The sequence below is a fragment of the Notothenia coriiceps genome, unplaced genomic scaffold (assembly GCF_000735185.1).
Source record: "Notothenia coriiceps isolate Sejong01 unplaced genomic scaffold, NC01 NC01_scaffold00020483, whole genome shotgun sequence".
In the NCBI taxonomy this organism is placed as follows: Eukaryota; Metazoa; Chordata; class Actinopteri; order Perciformes; family Nototheniidae; genus Notothenia; species Notothenia coriiceps.
In genome coordinates this window covers 41,719-61,366 of record NW_011353184.1, presented here as the reverse complement: position 1 = coordinate 61,366, position 19,648 = coordinate 41,719, and the positions used below count along the sequence as shown (strand labels likewise).

The 19,648-nt window shown below is 40.5% G+C and overlaps 1 protein-coding gene across 1 annotated transcript; it reads left to right on the top strand.

The window, feature by feature from the left end:
- Positions 1-5,810: 5,810 nt before the first annotated feature.
- On the top strand, positions 5,811-19,442 carry LOC104952770 (heparan sulfate 2-O-sulfotransferase 1-like). The gene is made up of 7 exons (XM_010779646.1): positions 5,811-6,300; positions 9,282-9,535; positions 10,718-10,803; positions 12,471-12,609; positions 12,735-12,832; positions 17,026-17,183; positions 18,542-19,442. The coding sequence occupies exons 1-7, from the start codon at positions 6,192-6,194 to the stop codon at positions 18,763-18,765; spliced, it is 1,068 nt and encodes a 355-aa protein (XP_010777948.1). The 5' UTR covers positions 5,811-6,191; the 3' UTR covers positions 18,766-19,442.
- Positions 19,443-19,648: the final 206 nt, after the last annotated feature.

Genomic DNA, 19,648 nt, shown 5'->3' with positions numbered 1-19,648 from the left:
TCCAAGTAATAGGCTTGTAGTTGTCACAATGTTTAAGACCCGTGTTGGCTTCACGGTTCCTAATTAGCTTTTAATGCACGGAGACGGGCTTGAGGACAGAAATGTGAAATTAAAGGAAGCCTGCTGTGTGGCCATAGTGATTCAGGCCTTTGTTCTCTAATTAAATGACCTCAGAAGGGAGCGCTAAGCTTAAGTTTGTGTGTGTGGCGCCCTCTGATATGAAGGTCTGTGCCAAGTGCATTCAGTCTCGCAATGAATAGGGCGTCTTCTACAAAGCCTAAGAAGCCCTCTCGGTGCCCGCTTCGCCTTCTTGTTGCTTGTTGGAAAATGTCCACAAAACACCATGTCTTTAACAAGTGGCCCATTCGCATAGCTCAGGATGTTGTAGTTGGGGATACGGTAGCCTCTGGTTTTTTTCTCACTCTTCCCCACCTCCTCTGAACATATCTGACACTGCCAGCCTTCCTTGCAAACTCTTTTCGATTCACAAAGGCTTACATTTTTGTCTCTATACCACAGGAAACTAAAATGAACTTTCTCCTGTAGATGGCACCATTTTATAAAGTAAAATCACTCAATTAAACAATATCTCATTTACCTCTAATGATATCTAGCCATTTAACTAACTTTTGTCCAACTTGTCCATCCTGTTTATGAGTTATCTGGCCAATGTGCTCTCTGCTCACCAGGTTTTAGGAACGAGTCCTAAAACCCGGAAATTAGTTAGTATTTTCTTACTTTAGGTTTCCTCATCTCGAAGTCAATGCTTTTTTGCATGTGTTTTTGTTTAGAAGCCTAAAATAAGGTCTGTGGTTAACACATGCTTAAGGGATTTTCAAGTTTTGTTCTGAAAATATAAAATACATCCCCGTGTGTCATAAAAATGGTGGTTAACTAACAAGTGACTTAATGAACTAGGACACGTCATCACGCCGAGTATGCTTTCAGGTACACAGTGATAACGCGCAGTCATGTGACCTCGATGTAGTTCATTTATGGTCTAGCATTAGCTTTTTATTTCTGCCGATTGCGTTTACTCCATAAAAAACATAAAGCAGTGTTAATATGTGGAGATTTTCCTTCTGAACAAGACGTGTTAAGTTTCATAAATGTGTTTTTGCAACAACACTATTTTTCTACAAATAACAAAATCCAATCAGGAAATGTAATTGCTTATTGTCGAAGGAGCCTTTGTGATGCTAACTTCCGGGTCGGAATACAAAAATACGTCATCACTGCACCACTCGATCTCGATATTTACTACACATCTGAAAAGTTTTTGTGATTGCATCCTACACCGTTGCAAAATCTGTCCACAGAAATATTAACTCCTGACAAAGTACTCAAAACCTATTAGCTAGTGGAGCAAAGTAGAGATCTTTAGGAGCACATTTTTCCATGCTGACATGCACATACTTGAGCTGAAAACAATAGCAGACACACACTGTTGCAGCTGGAAACAGTATATTTAAAATTCTCCAGTGAGATCTCTTCTCAGAAACAATGTCCTATTACTTCCTGATAAACTGCAGACCTCGCTGACAGCTAAGTGTTTCTTTAATGGAAAGTAGTTCCAGCGATGTCTGTGGATTATCCAGAGTAACAGGGACACTGTCTGGAAAAACACATTACTGGGGAATATATATATATTTTTTAAACCTGCAGAAAGTAAGCTCTGTGGAAGACAAAGGATTATGACACAAGTTTTGTTCAGCAAGAAATCTATTCGCAAACAATCACTATTTCTCGTAAGGGATAATGTGCCAAGGTGATGCCTTTATGTTGATGCAAGATCCCTTCGCTTTGCTTCAGGATCATTTTTCACTAATGACCTCCTTGGTGCACATTATCCCGGATACCTACTAAATAAACCAATAAACCAACAACTTGATTGACAATATTGATACAAAAAATGTATTTAATTGATTTATAAATGATCGTATTGCTTCCGCTAAGAAAAACAGAGTCCTTCCACTGCATACCAACCTCCTTCCTTCTGTTGGGCTCTTTACATGGGACAGTTTAGCCTTCATGAATCCAAAGAGTCGTGCTCTCCACAAATATAAAAGTGAATATCCAAAAAGTATTCCATGGTGTTTTCTGACGGAGAAAATTAATGTTTGTTGTCCACAGCTGATGTCAAATGTATCGGACTTCTTTCTGCACATCGATATGACTGCACAAAGTCACTTGATCATCCTTAGCAACGATCTGTTCTCCTTAGCAGCAGCCTGATGACGAGAATTAACCTCTGAAATGTCCAAATTGACCAATCAGAATGAGTATTCAACTAAGCTGTTTAATAAGGAACCACATTATGTCACCAATGTGATTGAAACTTCTGGAGCAATGGAGACGAAACTCAGAGAGACACAGGGAGAGCTGGAGCTTGGTTGAAAAACACTGATGGTTTATTATGAAGTTAAGGCCGGAGAATTCACCAGACATGATGACAAAGCGGTTGCCAAACCAATTCTGAAGATCTCTACCCCAGACCCATGTATTTAGCTAGCTCTGAGATAATAATCAACATTGTGCTTAACAAGATAAAACGGGCAAAGCACTATACCACCTCTATCAGCTGACGACAACAGGTAGGAATAAGGACACAAAACACTGAGAGCACAGCAGCCAAGGTCGCAGGCCTGAGCTCACTGAGGGCAGTACAAACTGATAAACTGAACTAAAGTTATGGGCCTAGGAACATATTTCCCTAACAGCCAATACTGAGTAGATGATTTACCTAGAGATGGGCTTATTGCTATAACCTCTCTTTTATTTGGTCTTCCAGTGAGCTGCTAACACCCACCTTTTTAAGGCGGCTAAAAGCTTCAATATTTACTGACATCACTTGGCATTAGAATTTCTTGAGCTTGTATTGACCACACGACTTATTTCAGGCATCTAAGCAAGACGAGATGAGGGAACCTGTTAAGAAATGCTGACCCACCTCTTTGGTTTATGATTGTTATGACTATAGTACAGAAAGAAACTATTAGAGCTATTATTTTCACTCGTAGTAAAAAGATAATTGTGAAAATATATTTGTATGGTCTGTAAAGCAGACAGGTGGTAGTACGCAACAGACTAAAGATAACTAATGTTCCTGACATGCATTATTGCAGGTTGAACTCCAGCTCTTTCGAATGCCACTGTCCTTCTTTGTCCCCCTCCACTGTACACCCATCATAAAAATAATCCTAAAAAGACATCTGAGCCTAGGCGATAAAGTTCCAGCATAGCAACTGTTATTGCTGTTGTTGTTGGCTGCTACGTGCTTCAGGAGGAGGCGTGCATGAATGTCTCCATTACAGTTGTTCTGCATGCTGACAGCCTTCAGCCATCACAGCCACCTGGCACGTCTCCACGCCCACGAGCACTAGTGGGCGGAAGCGGCATGTCTCCGACCGTAACCAGACCCAGCTCGACGAGCGGGACATTAACAGCTGCTCAGCAGGGTGTAAGAGAGGGGGCAGCAGGAGCATTTCTGTGTGTGTTGAGAGCACATGCCCACATGTGTCCAGCTCGGACGAAGGAGAGGTTGGCGGATTCACAGTTGACATCTTAATTGGCCGCCTGTGCCAGATGCCAGCTTCTTAAGCCGACCAGTCCAGTGTCTCAGCAGAAGCCAGACTCCAGCAAGGGCTCCAGCGAGGGCTCCCACGGGTATTAGGTGCTCCAGCCTCCCTTCCTCTCACACACACTCACATACACACACTCTTTTTCTTCTCCCTCCATCCTCTCCGAGTCATTGTCAACACCAGTCTCTCTGAGGCGAATTCAGACGTAGAAAAGCCTGTGGGTAACAAAGGCCTGGGTGTCTTTGTGCGGGATCTATTCAAAACCAGGTCTGGCTTTCCTGCCATTTCATCTATGTTTGGATTGAGATCCCTCCGCCCCCCTCATTTATAGTGTATTGTTGTCCTGTTAATGTCCAGTCAGCGATCAAATAACTGTAGCCTTACCGTCTAACTACCAACCCATGACCCTCACCTCCTCACCCTTTCACTCTCGTAACATGACGCTTTTCCCAGAAGAGGAAACAAGGTTGGATACATCTATTCAAGTGAAGCACAGGAACGTACTTGGCAAAATGATGGCACACTTATTGATTTTTTCGTTTGGCCCTGAAGAGTTTAAAAGGTAAAGTCACTTATTTGAAGAGGACATATCATACTCATTTCCAGGTTCATATTTGTATTTAGTTCCTCTAGAGCAGGGGTGTCCAAAGTACGGCCCGCGGGCCAACTGCGGCCCGGGATCCATTTTTTATTGGCCCGCAGCAAATTATAAAAATAGAATAGAATGTGGCCCACACATGAAACTTGCACTTGACTCTATTGTAGTTCTTAGTTTGACCAGTAGGTGGAGCTACTCACTAGCTGCAGTCCTAATGCAGCTTCTCCACAAAAAAAAGTTTCAAATAAAAAAAATCCGCGACGACAAAATGGCAGAACCAAAGAAACGCAAGATAGCAAGTGAATGCAGAAAATTTCAAACACAGTGGGAAAATGAATATTTCTTCAAAGAAGTCAGGGGGAAATGTGTCTGTTTGATTTGCAATGAAACGGTTGCAGTGATGAAAGAGTACAATGTACGAGGACACTACGAAACCAAGCATCCGACCTTCACGTCCTACACTGCTGCTGAGCGAGAGGAGAAAGTCAAGCAAATGGTAGCTAACCTGCAGGCTCAACAACAGTACTTTTACCGTGCTAACAAAACACAAGAAAATGCTACAATAGCTAGCTATGAGGTAGCTCAACTCATAGCGCGCCACGGGAAAGCTTTCTCAGACGGTGACTTCGTTAAACAGTGCCTCATTAAAGTCGCTGGAATAATGTGCCCGGAAAAGATGCAGGAATTCAACAACGTGAGCATGTCCAGAAACACAATTGTGCGGCGAATCGAAGACTTGTCAGCTAACATACAAAATCAAGTGTCACATAAAGCTTGTGCTTTTGATTTTTACTCGATTGCATGTGATGAAAGCACAGATGCCACAGACACCGCACAACTGTTAATTTTTTTGCGGGGAGTTGACGATAACTTTTGCATTACGGAGGAGCTGCTTGATCTTCGGAGTCTAAAGGGCACAACAACGGGTAAGGACATTTTTGAAGCCGTGTCAGGTGCAATTAACAAGATGCAACTTAAATGGGACAAGCTGTGTGGAGTTGCAACGGACGGGGCTCCCGCTATGACAGGCGAGCGCAAAGGAATGGCATCTATGGTGTGCGCCCAAGGTGCGAGAGAGTGGGAGCGCGAGCTTGTAAAAATTGCACCTGTATCATCCACCAGAAGCTCTCTGTGCCAAGACAGTCCAGCTTGCGCGATGTGATGACCACAGTTGTGAAAACTGTCAACATAATTCGAGCACGAGCGGCCTCTACCACAGAGAATTTCAAGCCTTTCCTATCTGATGTCGATGCTGAATACGGGGACGCTACTCTATCATTGTGATGTGCGCTGGCTTAGTCGCGGCTCTCCGTGCTGAAGCGGTTTTATTCCCTGAGATCAGAAATTGACCAGTTGTTGAAAGAGAAGGACCGAACCTCTTCATGAACTGAGTGATCCTCTATGGTTGGCAGACCTGCCTTTCTAGTTGATTCTTACTGGTTCATCTTAACTCACTGAACAAGAGCCTAACAAGGCAAAGACCAGCTTGTACCACAACCTTTATGCACACATGAAAGCATTCTGTGCGAAGCTTCGTCTTTTTGAGACACAACTACGCAACTTCAACCTTGCCGCACTTCCCTACGCTGTCCGAAATCAAATGTGCTCATCCAAAGGGCCGACTCTCTGCTAAAAGGGAAATATGTGTCTGTGATCACAACTCTTATGACAGAATTCAATCAGCGCTTCCAAGATTTTTCTGTCATTGAGCAAGAAAAATCAAGCTGTTTCTCACTCCCTTCCTGATGGATGCAGAAGAAGTGGAAGAGAGTCTGCAATTAGAACTCATCGAAATGCAGTGTGATGATTCTCTGAAGAATCAACATCAGCTTCCTCTCCCTACCCGACTTCTACCAGAGCTTGGAAAAAGGCCAAGTTTCCTCTGATGCGACGCCACGCAAAAAGAATGACGAGTCTGTTTGGCACAACATACATATGCGAGCAAACATTTTCTCTGTTAACTCTGAACAAAAGCCGATTGAGAACCAAAATGACCGACAGCCATCTCTGTGATGTCCTTCGCATCTCAACCACCAAACTTACTCCTGACCTGCCAGCCATCCTTCAGTCCAGAGCGCAGCATCACTGCTCCCATTAAGTGCAACGCTGTTCCCATTGTAGGTGAGTTAAAATATATTACACAGTATTCATGTGTTCAAAAGCCCAATTACTTAATAAATTCAGTCAATTAAAGTTGATAACATTTTTCTAAAAAACGTTAGCTGATGTGTTAACAACCGCAATAAATTATTTGCATAACTAGGTTAAATAAAGCCTACCCTTTCCCTTGTCCTGTTATTTTTCCCTCTTTATACAGGGCTGTGAAGGGGGTCCCCATCCTGACAAAGAAGCAATCTGAGGCTGCAGTTTTGAGAATGAGCTGCCAACCCTTTTTGTAAAAAAAATTAAAACCCATACATAGAAAGATGTGATGTATAAAGTTTTTTCTTTAAGTATAATAAATTATCAAGAATAATTTACCTACATTTGATTGATTGATTTGTAAATAAAAAAATTAAAACCCATACATAGAAAGATGTGATGTATAAAGTTTTTTCTTTAAGTATAATAAATTATCAAGAATAATTTACCTACATTTGATTGATTGATTTTTATTACTGTTAATACACTAGAGGTGAGCCGATATACCTTAACTTTAGTGAGTGGCCCAAACTTTCGCATATTTTTCTGTATGTGGCCCTCAGTGAAAAAAGTTTGGACACCCCTGCTCTAGAGTCTACTGGGACATGTCTCCATGCTTAATGTTCAAAAAGCTCTTTCTTTGTCTCATACTGCCTGTGCTGCAGCACCTCTTTTCACCCTCTGTCTGAAACCAGAGCCCAGACTGCTCTGATTGGTTAGCTGGCCGGCTCTGTTGTGATTGGTCAACCACTTAAGAGATGTCCCACTCCCTGGTACTCTTTTACTTGATTCAAAGTAGCAATACAACAGTGTAAAAATACCCTGTTATGTAAAAGTCCTGCATTCAAAGTATTACTAAAGTAACAATGTTTGAGTAGCATGAAAATACACTTAAAGTACCAAAAGTACTTTTTATTTAGTTGGGCCAATTTCAGAATCGTATATATTTAAAATATATTAAATGATTGTACCTTTATTAATGCATGCAATATGTACATAACTTTTTACGTTTGCAGCTGGGTAGTTTAATATATAATACAGTTTAATTAAATCATTTATTAGTTGGTTTGTATTTTGTATTAATAAATGAAATCTGCTAAATCAGTAGTAACTAATGCAGTAAAAAAATAAAGCCGAATTAAAAGTGCAACATTTTTCCCACATAAATGAAGTGAAGTCAAAGTATATAAATGAACATAATGTGAAAAAACGTTTTACTTAAGTACGGTACTTGCGGAAATGTACTTGCTTACGCTCCACCACTGCTAAGGACCACCATTTTCTAAGCCTGCCTTCATTTGGATCTCAACTACACATTTGTGAAGATTCATTACTGCATGGATCATACATGTCAGTAACATCTTTACCCGGTGACATCCCGCCTGCGATCAAATAACTGTAGCCTTACGATCAAGCTGACCTCTGACCCTCGCCTCTTCACCCTTGACCCTGGTTACAGGACACTTTTCGCATAAAGAGAAACCAGGCTGGATATGTCAATTAGAGTCCGTCTAAAGCACAGACACATGTACTCGGCCATATGAGGGTACATTTATTTGATCTAAAAAGGGAGCGCACAGACACTTCAGTCTGCGATTAAATGAGGAGAGTGAGAGTGAAGGTAGGAGACTGATATTAAAGTGGAATTTGATTAGCTAAGAGAGGTGGTATTGCAGCGTGAAACAGGCTGCTAACAAAATGATTAACTAATATTCCTGTATGACATTATTCTTAAAACTTGGTGTGAAGAAGGAAAGGGTTTTTTATGTTTGAATCAAATGGAAATTAAAGTTTAGTCTCTCACAAAGCACTGCTACTTCTGACAAGGACGGAACAGTGTCTTTGTCAGGTTTCATTTAACTTGGAGATGTAGCAGAGATGTCAAATGGGAAACAGCTGAGTGCCATCAAAGCATATAATGTAGTTGTGCGGTGTGTCAAATGTTGACCAGTATTTAAACATGGTGGTTGCTCCTGGTATTTTTATTTACACTTAAGACTGTTTAAGTAAGTATGTCATTCTTTCTAGCACTTTTAATAGCAGCTCCAGCAAAGGGTTATTTATGTCAACTAAAAGTAAATTATAATTTTGGTAAACAAAAACTCATTGAACTTAACTAAACTGAAACCTTATTGCCTGGTAAATAATATACATTACATAAACGTACTCAAAACATACATTTATTACTTTTTGGGTTTTGCTACGATGTCTCACTACCGAAAAAAGTAGAGGGCAAAGAATGGTTTTATACATTTGTGAAATTAAAACACAGAAACTTGACATTAGAGATAGCGTTATGTTGACATTTCTTCACACAGATGCTAAATGACCATTTCTACACAGTTCTCCAACCATGTGTTTTGTATGTTAATATAGCTGAATAGGTCCAAGTAAATATATCCTACCCGAAAAAACTACTCAAATTGAATATGTAAATCTTTCCCAAATCCTAAACATTTAAAATTTAAAACTAGCAAAAGCGCTAAAGTGAGATGTTTGATTGTTGTCTTAAATCTAATACAAATATTTCTGAGGAACAAACTAGCAAAAACTAACCAAAAAACTAAATCAAAATCAAAAAGTCAGAATTTATAAAAATATGTAAACTGCTATAAGCTTGCTCCAGATATCATATTTTATTACAATAAGCAGTCCACTCTATAGTATTACATTTAACATTCTGTTTTATCTTGTTTTATTTAACATTTAAATCGTCTATAGCTCCTGGATTTTATTTGCACGATTGTGTCCCTGGCACTATTTTCTGTCTTTTTGCAATTTATGTTGCATTGTTGGAGGAGCTTGGGACTTCAGATATCCTTAGCAACATCTACGCTGTAGCTCTTGTACATTTGACCAGAAAACCTTTAAATCTGGTATTAGGAAAATCTCTGAAGGACATTTGTGCTGATTTCTTAAAGCAAAACTCACCTGTGTCCATCCTCCTCTCTCCCCTCCAGAACGAGCCATTGCCAGACACGAGGTGCGTGAGATCGAGCAGCGGCACACGCAGGACGGCGTGCGGGAGCGGGACTCTGCGGCCTCTTCGCCGTCGGAGGGCGAAGACGACCTCGTCATCATCTACAACCGCGTGCCCAAGACGGCCAGCACATCCTTCACCAACATCGCCTACGACCTGTGTGGGAAGAACCACTACCACGTCCTGCACATCAACACCACCAAGAACAACCCTGTCATGTCCATACAGGACCAGGTCAGAGACACGCCCTGCTGTAGGGAGGTCCTCAACTAACACAATTCTTCTTCTGCTGGGGACATTACCTTACTTCTTGTTAAAACATTTCTGAAAAATAGCGTGCACAAATAAATGAAAGAAATGAGACACAGGTCATTTGCACAAAAGATCATGTCAAACCTCAATAACACTGTGTATGTATTCCTGGCGATCCAATAGGTGCAACTTGGTCATGTAACCGGTTAAGATGAGTACACTTTGATTAAAAACGAGGAAAGCAAACATCGTTCCCTCTTTTCAGTGCATTACTAGATTATTAAGCGTGGGGCTGCAAATATTATTTTTCTTTTGTCTGAAAAAAGTCTCTACACCACACAAAAAAAAGTGAAGCCCATGCAAATGTCTCGTTTACCAGAAATGAGCTTATTAATGTCTTTGAAATGAGTCATTCAGGAAGAACAAAACGCATAACATCGACAAATCAACTCAAGAAATCTTAATTTGCTAAGACCAAAACAACCATCGACTAAAAAAGAGCAGCTCTAGCAACAGGTTTCTTTAACATACTTTTTTATTTTTTAAATTAATGTTGAGGTTTGCATTCCAACGAATGTGGTCCAAGGGCCGGTTTGGAGTGCTTTATTGTGAACCACTTTTTAGTGTTCCCACTGCAGCAGCGCTGGTTCTTGGAACAGTAAATGGTGGGAGTAGAAAACTTCTGTTTCAGAAGCAGTAGCGCCAAGATTGCAAAATGGCTAGACACACATATAAACGTGGGGAAAAACATGAACCAGGCATAACTCTAACATATAACTTATTATTCCCCATACTTTGAATAACAACCAGTTTGCTAAATAATTGATCTGCCATACCTGTGCCTCGTTATTGTTCCATGACTTGGAATTTGATATATCGTTGGCTTTAAATCTTTTAATTGATAAGTCAGACTAGTTTTAGTTGCTAGGCAAACTTCATCCATGTAAGACAAGAGATACTTCACATTATACAATCCATTATCTATGTTGTCAAAGGTGACGTCATGACTTGGCTCCTCCCACCTCTGGTCAGTGGAAAAGCAAACTGGTTCTTTAGTGGTTTGCAAGTTGGACCACCTGTGAGCCGAACTAGCTGCAGCACAGAATTAGAACGGAACTCAAAATATATTTTATCCACTGCAATGACAATTTTTATTTGTTCCAGATGCGGTTTGTAAAGAATGTGACTGAGTGGAGAGAAATGAAGCCGGCCTTCTACCACGGACACGTCTCCTTCTTGGACTTCACAAAGTAAATACTTTGTCTTGAAATATAACAACAACAGTTAAAAACAGTGAATCAACCCTGCTGTGGTTTTGTGTAGGGTCTCCCCCTTGTGGTCATTCAAGTCTTTTATGGCTTTTTTTGTTCGTAAGGAATTAGAATTTACAAATCAGTCTAGGATTGACAAAAAAAACTACAATTAAAACCAATAAAAAGGAAATGTAATCTGTTGACGGCATAATAGAGCTGAAAGTATGCGAGGATTAGAATACAACTGGTGCTTTTTTACCTGAAACCCATTCTACTTTGGGTTGATAAACTTTCCATCATCTATTTAATATATATGACTTAAGTCTCCTAAACATTTTTAATTTCTCCATTAAGAAAAGGTTACGCCTCACATAAAATCAGTCTGCTAATGTCCTTGACTCCACCATTTTTGGAAATGACTTTTACTGGAGACCAGCGTTTTTCAACAAAAATATGCTTTGATGCTTCCTACCCAGGTACAAGAACTGTACATGAGTGACTCGCCCCATGTTAGCTTGAATTCTGGGGGGAAAGGTTGTCTTTTGCGTTCCCTTTACACAAAACAAAGAATCAAAAAATCTTCATGAATGAAAGTAAATGGAAGCCATCTTTAACATCAAAACATCGTTTACAACCTCTCACACAACCCATTCAGTATAAACCACGTCTAATTTATTCGTATGTCATATGCTAACTAAATGTATATGTAATAACAAATGTATTTTGACTAAAACGGCACTATTTAAAACACTTAATAAAAGAGTCACACTGGCACAGATGTCTACCCGTCTGGACGATTCCAAAGTGTACTCAGTAATGAGCCCATCACTTGATAAATGACACTTGGATAATAGCTCACAAGTTTGATACACTGCTGCTGTTAATTCCAACCCAATGTTACTTTAATTTATCAAATACATCTCAGCTTTTTTACCCTTAACTCAGTGTGGGGGTACGCGGGAAAGGGTTTTACTTTTAAAGGGGCCCTATTGTGCCTTTTCGGGTTTTGCCTCTCCTGTAGTGTGTTATATTGTTTTGTTTGCATGTAAACGGTCAGAACAGTCTAAAATCCCAAAGTTCCCCCCCGCCTGAAACACCTCCATTGGACTCCTTTGTTAACATCCTTAACATAGTGACATCACTACGTAACATTGGCTTTTATTAGCTTGCGCTCCAACTCTGGTTTCAGACAGAGGGTGAAAAGAGGTGCTGCAGCACATGAGAAACATAAAGAGCTTTTTGAACATTAAAGCATGGAAAAATGTCACAGTCGAGGCACTAAATATAAATATGAACCTGAAAACGAAAATAATAGGGCCCCTTTAAGACTGTACCATAACACAGGGTGAGCAATGTACATAATCATTTCAACTTTTTCTATCTCTGATAGTTTCTGAATAGTGGCTAATCACAAAACATTCCCGGAGAACATGGGATAGACTTTTCTCTCAGTCTCACAGCCTCTCTAACATGCTGTCTGCTTCAGTTGGTCTAATTCACAGTGTCGTGTATAAATATCTGAATGTACAGTAGCACTGATCCTCCGACCTCAGCAAAAATGGTGTTGAACTCTTAAATCTGCAAACTCTGGATCTTTATAAGTTAGCTTTATAGTTGGATCAGTCCTGTTGCATGTGTGTAATCCCTAATGTAAATGATTTCAGGTTTGGAGTGAAGAGGAAGCCCATCTACATAAACGTGATCCGGGACCCCATAGAGAGGCTGGTGTCGTATTACTACTTCCTGCGTTTTGGGGATGACTACAGGCCCGGCTTGAGGCGCAGGAAACAAGGAGACAAGAAGGTAAACATCCATACTCTTATTGTTTTGTTTCAAAAGATAGATTTACAACTTTCAATTGTTAATACTGACCAATTAAAATATCACGTTTCAATTTTTTGTGTGTTTTCTCTTGGTTTTTGCTTCAGACATTTGATGAATGTGTGTCAGCCGGCGGCTCAGACTGTGCCCCTGAGAAGCTCTGGCTGCAGATTCCCTTTTTCTGTGGTCACTACTCTGAATGCTGGTGAGTGTTCAAACATCAGTCTGAGTATAGTCTTGTTTTTAAAATGACAGAAATCATGCTTGGTTTTGCTTCTCTTTAGTTGTTTTCTGTTTGTCTGTCTGCTTATTTTTCATAAGGCTGGAGATAAACCAATTTTCTTTCTGATTGCAAGCTAAACCTTATTTCTATAGCACCTTTCTAACCAGGTTTTAGCATTGTGTGCTGAACAACCTGTGAGAAACCACGTTAGTTGAGTCCAAAATTATTTTAAAAAAACAAACAATTGTAATATAATATACGGCATGTGAGTCAAACCAATAAAAGAAGCATGTTAAAATAAAATAACAGTTTTATGTTTGATCAAATCCGATGATTCATGTTTCAACTTTTCTTCTCACGAGTGCACATCTCAAGTGTATAAATCCATGGCTGAAAATAGTCCCTAACATAGCATTCTGTAAAAATGAAACTTTATTCTTGGTGTTTTGAAATTCCCTAAGTTTGAAGGACTGGCCAAGGAGTCATGTGCCACAGATAAGCAAGTACATGGCTGTAGACACCAGGGGTGTTTTTCTTTACTTTCACAACAATATAAATGCTCTTACTGTTGTTATTGTCATAATGCTTTCACACAGAACAAATAATACGCTAAGACAATGGTCATTTGAGCGAGTGGTAAAATGCTGACAAATTCCCGGGTTTAGGGAGTCATTCCTGCACCACTTCATAATAAAACTTACAGTAGCTTAGGATATACAACAATTGACCTTTACTTACTTAGTTTTACCTAGAATTGAAAAGTCAAAATTTGCATCGCTGCCGGTTAAAATGGTTTTGATGAGAAATATTTGCAGGCAATGGTCACCTGAGGCAGATCAGATGCTTTATTAGTTTTCTTTCATTAGCAGCACATTAAACCTCATCGTCCTTCTCTATCACTTCTGCTCCCCTCATCCTCTCAAGGTCTCTGTAGCACTCTTAGCCTCCATCCTCCTCTCTCCATGATGATCTGTATCAATCTCTCTCTGCCCCGACTGATCCCTCTTAGCCTCTCTCATCTCTCCTTCACTCTGCCCTCTTACTTTTTACCATCCACACTCTTGACGCAGAGTGCCAACTGAAGGTCTTAAGATTGACTTCAGTCTGGTGCACTAACACCTACGGTGGCCGACCCGTGCAAACGCGCTACAACAACGCAAAATATACTGCACTTTCATAAACGATGCAAATCTAAAAACACAAATGTGCCAAAAACAAGCAAATGAAGAAACATCTTCACCAACTTTTAGAAAAAAATTCCAGAGCACTTGTTGCCTTTCGGGATTAGAAACGTGGCTAACTCGTAATTGTAAGTGTTTTGTCAGTATATTTGATATGACTACGTTAGCTAGCTTATGCCAATATTGGCATATTTTTAGGTAAAGTGTTAGGTAAGTATCCAGTGACAGTGATTGTTGGCCAACTTTGAAATGCCTGAACTTCACCAAGCGTTTCGGTCCCAGCTGTGTTGCCCCTTTCACACCAACGCGTTTTCAGCTCCGGCTCGGAGCTGGAGCCTGAAAAGTACCGTTTTTTCCTGTTCACACCGCAGCGGCGCCGCCTCTTAGCTCCGGAATCCGGTTCACTTCCAGCTCCAAAAAATTGTCGGTCTAGATTAGAGGCAAGAGCTTCAGAGCTAAGAGGCGGCGTCGCTTACGTCTCTCTTACGTCGAGGCGTGCAGGAAACTAAACCCTCCTCCCCTGAACATGGGTCGACTTAAGAGTCTCGTCATGCCTGCCTACAAGCAGTAGTGCTTATAAACACACTTTATAAAGTCAGGCAACACTAACCAGGCTTCGTGTGATTCTGTTTATTTGTGCCTTACTTTGACCATCCGTTCACTGTTATTGATCATTGTGGAGAGAGGCAGACGTTTTGTTTTGTATTATAGCAGCTATCGGATGGAATCAATACATGGGCTGCACAGGTTGTCGTGTCCGACTATCACAAGTAGAATCATAATGAAAAATACGCCGGTAAAATGTGCCTGTAGAAAACGGCGTATGCCACAATAGGATAGCAATAGCAAGTAGTCAGTTTAGCTTCGGCTGCTATGCTAACATCATCCATTTTATACCAGAGAAACTTTCATAACAGCGTTGTGATGCCAAATAGCGTCAATTCAGACTGACACACACTCACTTAAGGGGAACTGGGGATATGTATCAGCTGCTTGTGTGACAGTCAGACAGTGAATACTTTAGAGAGGCCGCTGCAGTGTAAGCTAACCGGGAGCTAACAGGAGAATAAACTCCCGTGGAAGAGCAGCCAGCACTGCAGCGGTCGGTAAATGCCGCTAAGACACATTAATAAACAATGAACCACGGCACTCTGGAGAAAAGCATAAGGTTGGAGAAGTCTTGTGATTAAAAGCAACACGATCATCGACCCGACGCAGTCCCCCATTGTTGTTGTTGTTGTGACCCCCGTAACGCCGTTGGGGAGCAAATCAGCGATGTAAACGGTGACNGTTTACTACTACTCATTCGATTTGATAGATAATTAATCAGTACGGGCAGGGGGAGGATAGGGGGGAGGGGGGAGGGGGGGTGAGGGGGGGGATAATGTCCTCCACACTTAACATGACTAGTATCAGCGCACATCGGACCAGAACAAAAGGTTTTACCGCTGATGTTAACGATCGTAAGTGAAAGGCTGCCTGCCAAACGTAAACATTCAGCCAAACTCTCGCGAGAGTTTTACACAAGACGGATCCTTTCTAGCCATAACCCTGCGGACACAGTCCCCCATTGTTGTTGTTGTGACCGCCGTAACGCCGTTGGGGAGCAAATCAGCGATGTAAACGGTGACGTCATGACGCAGCAGCGGCAGCTCTGGGCGGTGTGAACAGAGCGGAAGCAGAAAAGGGAAACCGGAGCTGAACCAGAAAAGCTCCTGCTCGGAGCTAGAAAGGGAAAAGCGCTGGTGTGAAAGCCGCATGTGCGTCACTTTGAAGTTTCCCCGTTTCCGTTGTGTTTTGAGCTTCTTGCAGTGTTTTGTATTTGCAGCTTTTGGTTTATGCAGCTTAGTAAACGTTGCACATGATTCATCAAGTTCGTGAATGTTTCTAAATGCTGCGCATTTGTTATCAAGTTGGTGAAGATGTTTCTTCATTTGCGTTTTGGCACATTTGTGTTTTTATTTATGCATCGTTTCTGAAGGTGGAGCACAGTTTTTCTAATGGAAGTGTTTTGGGCAATTGTAGCGCGTTAGCACCTGTCGGCCCCCGTTAAAAGAAGCACAAAGCCCCTTGGAAACATGAAATAAACACTAAAGATCTAAATGTCCTGTAATGCTGTGTTTAACTAGGCTCTGCCAAACAGTCACTTTATAGGTTTAAACAATGGACTTCCTTCCCTATCATTTCATTTCCTGACTAGGACAACACCTGCCGCAGATTCATTTATTTTCCACTCCTTCCCGTCTTTCTCCTCTGTCTTCTGCTCCTCTCACTTCATTCTTTTTCCTCTCACTGTTTTTTCTTTCAGTTCACTAGGGCTGCAGTGAATATTTGGAAACGTTGAAGCTTTATTCATAACTCTGACGATCAAATTCTTAATCAACATTCAAAATCGTTTTCAGTTATTTTATTTTGCATCTCTATTTATTTTACACCAAGGCAAATTCCTTGTGTGTGTAAACCTACTTGGCAATAAACCTGATTCTGATATTATACTGTTTGTAGAATAAGATTCAGTGCTGCTGACTAAGATTTGTGTATGTAACCCTAACCCAAATGTAAATACAAATAAAAATACACTGCAAAATAATTCTTCAACCCATATATTTTGCAGTTTTTAGCCTTTCAAAAACAACATTTTCACTGCAGTCCAAAAAGCTGTTTGCTCTCCTGCTTCCCGGATAAAAGGAACGACACACTGATTCATATTTTTTTAAAACATTTCATTGTAATAAAAAAGAAAAGGCTAACCCGTTTATTATGATATATCATTATCTTAAAATGATGGAATTTAAAAAATGTATTCTAAGCTGTTGATGTCACAAAATATCACAGACATTCAAAGCTTCATTTTAAATCCTCAATAGAAGCTTTGAATGTGAAAAAAAAGCATTCACTTTTCCTCCCACACTCTCTCTGTCCTTTACAAACCTTGTAATCATTTCAGCAGAATACAAAGCATCTAACCACATACAAACAACATGATGTTTTCAGGAATGTGGGCAGCCAGTGGGCTCTGGAGCAGGCCAAGTACAACCTGGTGAACGAGTACCTGCTGGTGGGAGTCACAGAGGAGCTGGAGGACTTTGTGATGATGCTGGAGGCTGCGCTGCCACGCTTCTTCAAAGGAGCCACGGAGCTCTACAAAACAGGTGCCATGTCTGATAAAGACCTAAAAACATTCGCTATCATAAGCATGTTTTTTTTTCCCTCCCCCAATATTATAATACTCTTAAGAGCTTACTCACATTGCAGTCCTACAGTGTGCTGTGGTTGCATTTGTGCAGTCTGAATTGGCCCTCTGAGAATTGAATCGTGATCAATATGCACTCATGCCTCTCGCTGATGTAGTTACAGATTAGTTAGAGCGAGTGCAGCCAGAATGAATAATGGAGAGCACAGAGGAATTAAATGTGACAGTGATATAGAGGTGCTATGAAGTATGATGTTCGTCTTTTTTAGATACACTAAAGTACTCAAGTTAATCAGGGATTTATTATTTTATTCGTTGAAAGTCTAAATCTGTTGTTATGAAGTCATGCAGTCCTGTTTCCTAACCACAGACTAAAAAAACAACTCTTTGTATTCTGAATTTAGCTTTTCTGAGGTATAGCTTGTATGACTATGAGTTAAAGGGGCCCTAGTGTAGGAGAGAAAGGAACACAGGGATTTTAGCCTTTGCAGACCATTTACATGCGCTAAAACCTATAGAACACACTACAGGAAAGGGAAACTCCAAAAAGCAAGAAAGAGCCCCTTTAAAGATGGGCCCTAAAAAATATATAGAACAGATTGGACAGATTTGAAAGATCTGCCCTTGGATTGAGTTATTTTGTAACTTCGCCTGCACCGAGCCATTCGTTTGAATTTAAGTGTAAATGCAAGATATAGCTTGTAACTCAAAGTATCCTGTACCAATTTTTTACCCCATTATCCAATCCTTGAATTTTGCATGTTTCGGCCCAATTTTAATATGAGCAGTTATGAGCAAAAACACAATGCTATGTCAGACGCCTGTTTTCTGTGGGTTACCAATGACCCTCCTTGGTTGTAGATACTTTTGACACCTGTAAATAGAGCCAATAATTTTTTGAAACCTTTTTCAAAATCCTTTATTTGTCCTTGATCGAGGAACTCTACGGCTCTACAGCAGCAAAAGTACAGTGAGTTGAAAGGCAAAAGAAAAAAGAGTATACTTGCATATCAGATAAAAAGATAAGCAGACGTTAGTAAGAATATAAACGAATAGCTAAAAAAACGAATAAGTACTACACGGTAAAAAATAAGTAGCAGAATTCAGAAAAAGTAAGGTAACATATACAAGTACTGACTGATCCTGTAACACTAACACATTGTAAATAGATTGTTGACAAGGTATACATTGCAGGCAAGTGTTTTTTGCACATGAGCAGTGGAAGGGAAAAACTACTGCAAAATAAAAGTAATGCTGAATGACTTGCTGCACGTACCTGCACCACTTTAATCCTCCTCTCCTCTGTAATCCTCACAGGGAAGAAATCCCACCTGAGGAAGACGAGCGAGAAGAAGCCGCCCACGAAGGAGTCCATCGCCAAGCTGCAGCAGTCGGCCATCTGGAAGATGGAGAACGATTTCTACGAATTTGCACTGGAGCAGTTCCAGTTTGTCCGGGCACATGCTGTCAGGGAAAAGGACGGGGAGCTCTACCTGCTGGCACAGAACTTCTTCTACGAGAAGATCTACCCCAAAAACTGAAGAGTAGACGGACACATGGCAGATGTGCGGCCTGAGAGGAAAAAGGACACATAAAGACTACGTGTGGCTGTCTGTAGAACATTGTATTGACAGCTCTGACACGTCTGTGCCAGCCAACTGGACTCGTGTTTCATCAGCAGGTTTTTTTTCCCAGCAGCCTCCACTCCCCCTCATGTCAAAGGTGGTCTGACGCGTCCGGAGACGGCCTGTCCAGCTCCGAAACATTGTCATCGGCTCTGTAATGTTTGGTTGTTTTTGGTTGTGTTTTAAGTCTTTGCTAAGGTTGTCTTTTGTATGTAAAGATGGTGACATTCTCCATGCCTCACCACTACTACTAACTTAAAGAGATTTGAAGTGTACGACTACTGTGCTGTATTATTGGACTTGAATGAGAATGTTTGAGGTTTTTATGAAATAAAAATCCTGTGACCATGGACTATTTACTGGGACACATACGTATGTTTTATACTATACTTGATGCTGGGTGTAAATGTTCAGAGGCCTTTCCTCCGTAATGAAGAATATTATCGAGTGTACAAAAACACCTAGGTGAAGATGCTGCTGCTGTAAATACTTACTACTTTTCTCAGTCCTATTCATCTACTGACAGTTTTTCCATGGTATGAAATCAAAACTGTTAACCATATTAAAATTACAGTTTGTACATTTCTCTCAAATTCTAAATTCAAGACTGCTTTTTGTTTTGTCATTTTCATTGTAGAACCAGTTAAACATCTGCGTCCACTTAGGCTGTAACTACTTTCATTATTTTTTTATCTGCTGATTATTTTCAGAATTTATCAATTCAATGTTTGTTCTTTAACATTTCAAAACATAGTGAAAAATGTCCATCCCATTTTTTGTAAGTCCAAAGTGATGCCAG